Source organism: Epinephelus fuscoguttatus, linkage group LG5, assembly GCF_011397635.1.
Source record: "Epinephelus fuscoguttatus linkage group LG5, E.fuscoguttatus.final_Chr_v1".
NCBI lineage: Eukaryota > Metazoa > Chordata > Actinopteri > Perciformes > Serranidae > Epinephelus > Epinephelus fuscoguttatus.
The window spans coordinates 23,208,725-23,219,932 of record NC_064756.1 but is presented as its reverse complement, the minus strand read 5'-3'; the positions used below and the strand labels follow the sequence as shown (position 1 = coordinate 23,219,932).

At 40.5% G+C, this 11,208-nt stretch overlaps 1 protein-coding gene across 1 annotated transcript; it reads left to right on the top strand.

Moving 5' to 3' along the window:
- The first annotated feature begins 1,735 nt into the window (after positions 1-1,735).
- Positions 1,736-10,885, top strand: calm3a (calmodulin 3a (phosphorylase kinase, delta)). The gene is made up of 6 exons (XM_049576232.1): positions 1,736-2,121; positions 5,932-5,962; positions 6,408-6,551; positions 6,842-6,948; positions 7,379-7,514; positions 9,192-10,885. The coding sequence occupies exons 1-6, from the start codon at positions 2,119-2,121 to the stop codon at positions 9,218-9,220; spliced, it is 450 nt and encodes a 149-aa protein (XP_049432189.1). The 5' UTR covers positions 1,736-2,118; the 3' UTR covers positions 9,221-10,885.
- The last annotated feature ends 323 nt before the right edge of the window (positions 10,886-11,208 follow it).

Below are 11,208 nucleotides of genomic sequence, written 5' to 3'. Positions count from 1 at the left end.
GTATTTAGCTTACACTTACACTAACAATAAGTGTGTTCAAACAGGTGGATACACAACCCAGATACTGCAAAAATCATGCAAGTACATCATTTTCATCAAATATACAGAACTGCTTCAAGTGCTTCATTTATGAACTATTAAAGACATGGAGCCAGGACAGCAAACAGTGGTGATTTTGTAGAGCAGTAGCTGCACCCTCTCCTTGAGGTGAGGAAGTAGAAAGCTGATTGTAGCTGAACCTGCATGTAGGGTGGGCCTGAGCCATTCACAGCATGGTAGGCAAGTGTCTATTTCTTAAATCGAATTTAAACAGCCCAGCCAGTGCAGGTTGCAGAGGTTGGATGGCACATGCAGGCACATCATCCACATACTAGTTGCAGTAGTCTAGGCAAGATGACAAGAGCCTGGAGCACAGCATGTGCTGCTGCCTGGCTACAGAATGGATGTATCCTCCGGATGTTGTGGAAAATGAATCTGGAGCGGGTTCTCACAGCTGGTTGTCCTGTGTCACACCCAGTCCAAGCTGGGGACACCACAGATAGTTGTCAACGGTGATGGAGATTACAGTAGGCTACATGAATGGGATAATGATGATAATAATAATAATTCCTTTATTCATAAAATGCCTTTCAAAACAGGTTTCAAAGTGCTTTACATATAACTAAAAAGACAAGAAACCAGTAGTTTATAAAATATTATGATAAATACAACAAATGATAATAAGACAACAATAAGTCGATTAAAAGCAAGTGATAAATAATGAGTTTTTAAAAGTTTTTTTGTTTTTTTGTTTTAAGTTTTAAGGTTTGACTGAGGAATGGCCAGGAATGACCTGTCAGTAAGGAAGAGCAGCTCCTCTTGTCCAGCTTCAGATGGTGTGCAGACTTCCACAGCCCAACATGGGAGGTGTTTCTCAAAATCAAGGAAGCATCCTTAAATGGCTGAATTTGAAGGATGCTACGTCATCAAATCCCACCTAAGGACTGTTCCAATGTCAAGGATCCTTCAAATTCTACCAAGGACTGAGTCCTTCTTTCAGAAATATTTCAAGGATGCATGTGTGTATCGGGTATAAGGTATACGTATATCATTTAGTTATATCTCCAGGAGTTTTTAGCATAGGCTGGAGTCTATCACAGCCGACACTGGGCGAGAGGCAGGGTAGCCTACACCCTGGACAGATCGCCAGACTATTACAGCACTGCCACATAGAGACAGACAACCATTCACACTCACATTCACACCTACGGCCAATGTAGAGTCACTAATTAACCTGCATGTCTTTGGACTGTGGGAGGAAGCTGGAGTACCCGGAGAAAACCGATGCTGACACAGGGAGAACATGCCACACAGAAGGGCTCAAACCAGGAACCCTCTTACTGTGAGGCAACAGTGCTAACCACTACAACACTGTGCTGTTTAATTGTACAGTAACATTAGAGAGTGCCAAAATTATCACAGTAACCTGAAACCCCCTTAGTCTTGGGACCTATCCCACCAAGGCAGGATCCTTGACTTTGAGAAACAGCAATGCACCTGGATTTCAGACAGGGAAAAAATACTTCACTACATTAGTAACACTGAAACATGACAAAAAGCACAACATGAAAAATGGAAATGGCAATACAAACAGGAGAACACTTCCGGAACCAACTGTGTTAGACACTGTTAATCCTCCATACAGTGTCCCTTCTTGGTACAAGGTGGCGGGGGTGGTATCTTTGCGCGCTCCGTTTATATAGAGCAACAGGAATTTTGGTTTTGCGCTTTATTACGTGACAAATTGACATACGATAGTGAATAGTGAATGCGTATTGCAATTAAAACACTTTCACACGTGCAGTATTCGGCATTTTGGCAACGCGCTGAGTGGGAGAGGGACTACAGATGTACCGGCGGAGGGATACATCACTCAAACTAAGGCACACCCGTTAGATAGGGATACTCTGGTGCAACACAAGGATACAGTCTCCACAGATTTTCCTCCAAACATATATCATAACACAGTTTGATATCGTTTAAGTTCTTCGTTGGAGCATCTGACTTCTGAGTAAGGTCGTTAGAAAACCTTACATTGCGTTTTGTCATCTTCACGGAGCTTTAAACGTCAACGGGGCAATGGTGAGTACATGCTAGCTTCGTTAGCTAGATCGTTAACATCCATTTGCGACGGTTGGGAAATGACAGCCGAGTAATCGTTATTGCATTAAAGGATATCCTCTACTAGCCATACAGTAATCCAACTGTAACCTCCACCTGAGCTAACTACATCTCTTTAATGGTATTTATAAGCTAGAAAATTGCTGTAAACAACGCGGTGGATGGGCACTTAACGTTACTAATAATCACATTGTTAATTTAGCACGGTGTTGGTCAGTGGTTTATGTGTGTTAGTATTGCTAATCAGCAGGCGATGAAAGAAACAAATGTCTGTTACTATGTCATCTGCGCAGCGTAGAGTACACGTCGTGCTGTTAACGTTATATCAATCATGTAACGTTTTCATTATCTATGTATAAATACTGTGGTTTAACCTCCACGCTCGCATCAAGGTTTGTTTTTTCATCGTTAGCTTTGACTCGAGAGTGGGCGTGGTGCTGCCGAAGGAGGTGCTGTGTAAAAATAGCCCGTTAACGTGATCTTGGACCCCATCTCGTTAATCTTGCAAGACAGATATCAAAAACTGTGGCTAAGTGCCGTGCTAACTACCATTTTGACACTGCACATAACAAGTTGCTGCAACACGGGCAGCGGGTTGCTCCTCGCAGTGCACATCAGCAGCAGGGTGCTGTGAATGTAACGTTGGTGTGACATGCGCAACAAGCGAGGAAAAGGTTGTAATCGCCACCAATTGCGATTACATAAGAGCACAGCTCACAGGTAGTAGTGTGCAGATGTTAGCAACAATTGTGTGTGATATCACACGGTGACAATGCGGGTTATGTTGCAACATCTTGGAGCTGTGTCTTCTTGCAACACCATCATGACAGCATCTCCTCCGTTACGTATTGCGCCATAACGTTAAAACCGCATTCTGCTCCTGCTGAACGATCCTCTTTGCCACCCCTCCTTCCGCGCCTCCCTTCCCCCCGCATGCTTGGTGCAGTAGGCTTTCAGGACCCGCAGTGCACCCTCCAAATTGCGACCTCATATACACACCTATAAAGCCCTGTTGTGGCACTATAAACGACTCCCTGTCTTTGTGTTTCATCTTCAATCCCTCACTACAGTTGTTCTCTGTATTGTGCAAGAACAGACACATGGTGTGTGATAGATGTTAAGGAAACCACGATGTCCTATTCAATCACATGCTGCACAGAATTGACTGCAAAAAAATCACCTGCAGCTTCCTGCACTTGACATGAGAAAATGTGATATGATGCCTTGTTTACTGATGATTTAAAAAAGCAGTAATACTGTTCTGCCGAGCACTTCTCACAGCAGCTGTATAAATCCTCTAACACTCAACTGTGCCATGCTCTGATCCAGACACTGCTTGCTTCAGCACCACCGAATCGGTTGGCAGTGGACAGGGTGAATATTCTGCAGTCTGTCTTGCTCCCTTCTTTTTTACCCCCCCCTCCCAACCAACACGGTGACTCATTGAAATTGACTCGAAGAACACATGGCGTTACCACCACCTCCAGCTACAGAAATGTTAGCTTTAATCTCTATTTTTGAAAAGGAGAGGGGATGTTGGAAACTGTTTTCTGCTCGAGTCTGTGGCATAAGAGCACATGAACACAATGGAAACATGATTCTTTGTGTAACTATAGTTTAATTCATTTAATTGCCTAATTATAACTGTTGAATGTTCTCAAATAAATGAGTCTTTAGTCATTATTGTAGGCTTGTAGGTTTTATTCCATGCAGCAGTTCCCGTTGTGCCCGCTCATGCCAGTTGTTTCCCAGTCATGTGAAAATAATTTCCTGACAATATGAAGGGCCACACACAGACAGAAAGTGCCAAGCACTGTCAAGCAACAGTTGGCACAGGGGTGAGTCTATGATGATAAACAGAGCCTCACATCTGTTCAGTAAAAAAGACACAAAGAGGTGGTTCGTTGCGGCGATATTCCGTGTGCTACATTGGCGACCCTGTTCGTGTCTCACTAATTATAGCAGGCGTGTGTATTTCGGGCTTTGGAGTATTTATACCCGTCCCTCATCACACTTTCTCAGCCTGAAGTGGGCATGTTGACTGACTTAGACAGGCCTGGTAAGACCTCATGGCAGAATGACGTATCAGTTAAAGTTGAAAAATCAATTGGGTGTAAGAGTGGAAAAGTATAAAAGTAAAACCCATCTAAGGAGCACCAAGTTTGGATAACATTGGCACGGTGATCTTAGGATTGTGGGTTTGTGTCAAATGGTTATGTGTGTCTCTCTTAATAAAAATAGACTGATAAACTAAAATGTATAAAGTCAGCAAGCTTTTCTATCGCTTAGATTTCAGATTAAATAGAAAACAAGTGGCCAAATCTTCTATTGTATAAAATACCATCTTTATATGAGTATAAGGCCCAGCATTTAATTTCCTAAAAAAGGACAGTGAGGTTAAACAATATCTTAGCTGTTTTTATCGCCTTGCGTCTGTAAGGATAGTCTTTAGCTAGGTCATAAACTGGGCCCAGCTGTCAGATGATATCACAGCCTGTTTTGAATTAGTTTGTTTAGAGTGCATTTGCATTGGCATAGATCTGTGTATGTTGATTACACAGTGGAGTCTGCTGCAGGTGCTCCTCATTAGGCCTACCCAAGGCTTTCATCTCCACAATCATTGTACCGAAGATTTTAAAGTCCCATCCACCCAAAATGAATCTTTGAGTATCACACACTCACCCACTGAAGGTTGGAAAGGTGACTCTTAAAAGTCTGTAGTTTTCTTCTTCACAAAGAACAGTAGCTGTGGCAGCAGTGTTATGTTGATGTGAGTTTGCAATCGTAACAAAAAAAAAAGAAATCACTCACAGATACTTAATTTAGTCCTGTAGCTTTATCTTTATCTTTTGGAACAAGTTGAGTTATTTATTTACACTCCAGTCTTTAGAAGAAAATGTTGGCATTGCAAATTTCTGTGTAAATACGTAACGTTTGAATATTTTATACATATGTCAACATTTCTAAAGTGACCTAATAAATGAGCTGACTCCTTTGGGTTTGGAGGAGATGGTGGATGGCACCTCACCTAAATGAGGCAGTTGCCAAACTGCAGACCACTGTTAGAGACCAACAAACCACAAAAATGTTTTAGCAAGTCATTGCTGTGTTTTCAGTGTTTGTAGGCTCTAAACGTGGGTGTTTTGTAGCGATCTGTCGGTGGGAAGAGTGGCAAAAAAAAAGCATTTGTTTTTTACCAAGACATTGCTGCTTTTCCTGCAGGAATTGTGCCCCCAAAACATGATTTTTTTCCTCACCATAATCAGCAGTTTTTGTGATTAAACATGACCACACATCACTCACAGTATTATCAAAATGAAAAATTTCAACGTATCCGCTAAATCATAACGCGCTAATGTAACATACAGTTTGCAGTAACCTATGATACCAACATTTATGTTGTTAATGAGGTTGTTATTTAGGACACTAATCATGACAGAACACTAGAGAGAAAACATGTTGAAATCATAGCTAAATGCTTTGTAATGCTTTGTCAGTGGAGGTAACCAACAGTCAGACTTAAGGGTCTCCAGCAACTCCAACCATAGACACCATCAGCAAAGACACTAAGATCTGTTTTTTTCTAGATATTTAGTAGTCTAAGATCCCCTAAATTTTCCACTTAACTTTTTTTAATATTCACTTGCTTTGTAAGGTCTACAGAACTAAATACGTTATTCTGTAAAATAACTGTCCTTAACAGGGCTGTCCAACTGTTATTTTCAGGCTGGACTATCAGTGTTTGATCAATGTCTTCTTCTCTCTTAACAGGCTGATCAGCTGACTGAGGAGCAGATTGCTGGTGAGTGCATACCTTAACCATGTTTGGGTTGTTTAAGGTTTAGCAGCTCCTTAATTCTCCACCAAAGCTGAGAAACTACAATGTCTGAGAGATTTAGCCTTAAGTAGCAAGAAGTGTGTGAGGATATAAGCTAGTGGTTGATGTGGCCATAATAAAAATCTGCAGGGTTTTGAGTTTCAGGATGAAACCTCACTATGAAAAGCTCACATATGCGTATTCATGTTAGGAAACTTGCAAAAGATGCACCAGTGCTTTTATTCAGGGGTCATCAGTCCCGCACCCCACGTTTTGTTCTTTCCAAGCATTGAATGAGTTGTGCAAAGACTCTGCTATTGCTCAGCTTGTTTTTTTTCTATTCAGACTGCCTAAAGGTTGAAACTGAATTGTCTGTATCGACGTGAATACTCGTTGCAATGCTAATAGTCTTATTTCTGTAAATGCACAGAGTTCAAGGAGGCGTTCTCGCTGTTTGACAAAGATGGCGATGGCACTATCACTACCAAGGAGCTCGGGACTGTGATGCGCTCTCTGGGACAGAACCCCACTGAGGCTGAGCTGCAGGACATGATCAATGAGGTGGATGCTGATGGTGAGGAGAAAAAGCACAAACGCACAATGAAAATGAAACTTTTTTCGAAAGTTATAATTACCACAATTTTAGGGGGGATCTTCATGTCAGATGTTCCTCTTGCTGTATATAATACTACTGGGAATTTTCACTAGTATATGCCATGTGAAAATATTTAAGGCATTAGCAAAAGCACTTGGCTTTAAATTAGAATCATGACATTTATTTTTGAGTGTATTATTGAGTGTAATTAAATGTTGACCTAAGTAACACAATTACCCTAACCTCTCTCTGTTTCTATGACTGCGTAGGTAATGGTACAATTGACTTTCCTGAGTTTCTGACCATGATGGCCCGGAAGATGAAAGACACAGACAGTGAGGAGGAGATCAGAGAAGCCTTCAGAGTCTTTGACAAGGTACATTAGAACCAAGTAGACCGAGAATATTAACAAGCACCACTGAAATTATTAGTAGCCCTGTTTTTGCCACAGATTTGTTTTTCATTGTGTCCTTGTCATGGCAGTCTACTTTGTCTGTTAAGAAGCTGTTCGTTGTCGTCTCTGATAGTTGAACGGTAACCTTTAGCATCCTAATATTCTGGTGTTTAGCATTAAGCCTTTAGTACAGGTGAGGCTAAAGACAGTTCACATAAGCTGGCTTCAGAGTTGAAAAGAATATTAAACCCTTGTGTTTTGAAGACCATAGAAACAATTAGGTAACACTGACCCAGCTATTATAAAACATCATATTAGGGACACTGAAACTTACATCAGTGGCATTCAGCCCTTCTATGTAAGATGGTAAATGGTACGCAGTAACAATAGTTCCTCTGTTGGCCATCTGCAGGATGGTAATGGCTACATCAGTGCAGCAGAGCTACGGCACGTCATGACCAACTTAGGGGAGAAGCTCACTGATGAAGAGGTGGACGAAATGATCCGCGAGGCTGACATTGATGGTGACGGTCAGGTCAACTATGAGGGTGAGGTGTTCTTTTTATGTGTTTTCTTATACCTTTTTTTTTTTTTAAAGTGTGCATATTATAATATTAACACTAATTACAGCCCTGCAGCTACTTGTGTGTTTCTTCTCTGTGCCACTTGACTTGCTTTTGGTAGCCTCCTAGAATGATTAAAGTTGCTTTTTTAGTCCACCAGAGGAATTTTGCTGCAATCAAAAAGACTGTAGTGAGATAAACAGACTGAAACCTTCATCATATTGATAAAACAGATGTTAACAAAGTTTTGCTTTGAGACATAATTTGCAGTTGATAAAAAGTTATGAATCACAAAATATCACAGTATATGTTATCGCTATCCTCAGCATATTGAAAAATGTTTGAAGTCGCACAAATATTGTATAGTGACTTAAAGGGATAATGCACCCAAAAATGAAAATTCAGCCATTATCTACTCACCCATATGCCGAGGAAGGCTCTGGTGAAGTTTTAGAGTCCTCACAACACTTACGGAGATCCAAGGAGGAAGTGGGTAGCAGCACAACTGCACACCTAATGGCTGACGTCGACCCAGATTAAAATGTCCAAGAACACAGAATTAAAACCACAAAATATCTCCATACTAAATTTAAATAAATGACATTTTTCCAAACAACTTTTTATGTCGGCGCTTGGACGTTTTAATCTGGGTTGCCGTCGGCCATTAGGTGTGCTGCTACCCACTTCCCCCTCGGATCTCCGCAAGTGATACGAGGATTCTAAAACTTCACCAGAGCCTTGCTCGGCATATGGGTAAGTAGATAATGGCTGAATTTTCATTTTTGGGTGCACTATCCCTTTAAATATCGTGATATTATCGTATCATGAAGCCTCTGGTGTGCCCCTTCTAGTTTTTACTACAGTCTTATTAGAACAATCAACACACATGAAGTTATGTTACCAAGGGCCCAGACTCACCAAGCCAGTGGTCGGCTAGCGGTCAGTGTTGGGCTGTTGGTGAGCATCTGTCACCCCTCTTTTTTTTTGGGGGGGGGGGTCCACACCTTTGGCAGTAGTCAGCCCTTGACAGCACTTGTTAGCTTTATTTCGGCTGATTCAGCATGTTGAATCGGGGTCAAAGACAGGGGAGTCTGTCACTGAAATCATTCTAGAGAAATGAGAAATGTAAGTGAGGAAAGCAAACAAATGACTAAGCTCAAGAGGGCAAGAAATCAAAACAAACTTGTTAGATTAGGTCCGGTTGTTTCTTTAACCATTAAGCTCTGTTATCGTTTGCTAGCGCACAATAAATACCATTTTTTCTTTAGACATTGGGTTGTGTTGTTAATGTGCTAACTGGCAAGCTAGCTTCTTAAATCTGTCCTGTTAGTCTTCCGGTTTCCCTTTTTGAATAATGTTTACAGACAATCACTGTCTGCAGGTATGGACAGTTTCATCCTCTTGAGCATACACTGAATGTGCATACTTTTTGGCAGAGGCAGGAAACGTGAGGTAATGCTGCAGTCTGCCTTTGTCGCCACTAGTTTTTTGATGCTGGTTGTATCTGGGCCTGAAGAGAGAAATCAGGAAAAAATTCAGTTTCAACATCACCTCTGTAAAAGGCTGTCACATAATTTTGACAATTTCTTGTATTAACAACTGCCAAAATTTCACTTTTTGCGTCTGACATTTAAGCATTTTTGTTTCCTCTTCTCTCCACAGAGTTTGTCCAGATGATGACTGCCAAGTGAAGAGAACACTGACATTTCTCTCAGCGTTGCTTGATCACTGTCTTTAAGAACCAAAAAAAGGAACAATTACAAATGATAAACAAACCTGCCCCCCAAATTCACTTATATGTAGAATTTAACAATTTGTGCTTCAGTACATCCAAATACTTCTAAGGTATCTGTTTAGCGAACACCAACAGAATAAACCCTAGAGAAGTTAATGGACCAAGCTTTAAGAGGGCGAAGCCCCGACTTCAGACCAAGATTCTGCTGAGTCACCCAGCTCCTGATTAATTTAGAGGGAAGAGCAACACTGAAAAGGCAGAGGGATAGGAACCCATGCCACAGTTGGAATAGAGAAGTTGGCTATTAAATTCTTTCCCATATTCAACAAAGAACTCTAAATACTGAATTGAGTACTCTTCTTGCATGCACCCTTTCTGTGGCGGTCTCTTGTCACAACAAGGAGGCTCTGATCCCATCAGAGGTAGTGGTCAGACTGTGTACACACTGGAGGTATATACATTACTATATAGCTATATATCTGTAAAATTTGTGTCACTTTTGATTATTGCAAGAGCAAATAGTTGCGATGTAGGGTGTTCATTGGTGCTCGGTTGCAGAAGAGCATCCTTATACCTTGAAGAGTTCGGACAAGAACGAGAGACTGAAAAGTGCTGACGTTTTTTCTTCCTCTCGGGGATGTTATGTTGTCTTGTTTTGAGTCGTGGGCTTTACATTGCCTGCAGCACTGATTGGAGACGGTAGTATGGTGTAATGCTTCGGGAGGATTATTGTGAAAACAACACTTGAGGACTGCAGTTAATATATTTGTTCTGCAATCAGATATCCTGATGATACAATATTGATGTAATGCTTTATAATTGTGTTCTCAAATATTAATGTATTGATGACAAACTTTGGTCACCAAATATATCTATATATATTAGTGTATCGTAAAGTTTGCATTGCCTATTGTTGTAGTAAATGACCTGTGACATGTTTTCTCTTTGGTTTTGAAATGTGCCATAATACTCTAAAACGCCTCAACCTTCTTGCAAGACTCGTAGTTCATTAGAATATAATAACTCTACTTAATATAATAACGTATAAAAATACATGCAGTTGAACATATTTGCACTTTGGTATAAATCATGTGGATATTAAAAAGGTTTTGTGTAAAAGAAGAAAAACCAAATGTCACTGTTGCTGCTGCTATAACAACTCATATGTTACACTCATTTCTCGTCCTTGTTGGTGTCTGATCTTCGATTTGTAGTCCGGTGATTCAATCTTCAATCTGCTTGCTGTTTTACTGAACAGAATACATATACTGTATATTCACAAAAACTACTGGTGGAGAGGTCGATGTGTTTAGTGTGGGAAATTCGAATGGGACTTTCAGATAGGGATGAAATGAGGTTGTAGCAAAGAATTCAGCTTTAGATTGTTTAGGTTTTCGAACAATTGGCTAAATTTAAGAAGTGAGTTAGCTGAGGTATCTTATGATTTCCTCAAAGCATGAAACTTCAATACTGCTCTGCTTGAGGCGTTTTAATTGGTTACCTTTGATTCGGATGTTGGGAAGTAAATGGTAAATGGACTGTTAATTTCTGGAGGTATCTCAAAAATGTAAAGATGTGATATATTTTCCATAAATCAATAAATTGACTGAGCTTTACTTCACCTGCATCTCACTGTCATGTTTAATCTAACACATCTCTATTTTACATGCAACCTGTCTCTGTTGGTTTGAAGCCAGTGTGGTCCCACGGTCATGGAATTCCTGGACAAGTTTTGAAATTATGAAAACTCTGTTCCAGACCTAGAAGTGGTTTGGAATTAACAGAATGATTTGGGAAAGTTTTGAGTATACATTGTTGTGGCTATTATTTAAAGTATGTTCATAAAAATCCCCAAACATCACACAAAATGCCTTTGTATTATTTCTAATTTAAAATCTAGTGCTTGCTGAGCTGTGTGACTGTTGAAGCAGTTGAAATGCCACT

Bases quoted from the DNA above. Each gene is read 5' to 3' on its own strand.
- calm3a (XM_049576232.1), top strand. The intron at 5,963-6,407 runs GTGAGTGCATAC...GTAAATGCACAG, and splicing joins GACTGAGGAGCAGATTGCTG to AGTTCAAGGAGGCGTTCTCG. The intron at 7,515-9,191 runs GTGAGGTGTTCT...TTCTCTCCACAG, and splicing joins CGGTCAGGTCAACTATGAGG to AGTTTGTCCAGATGATGACT.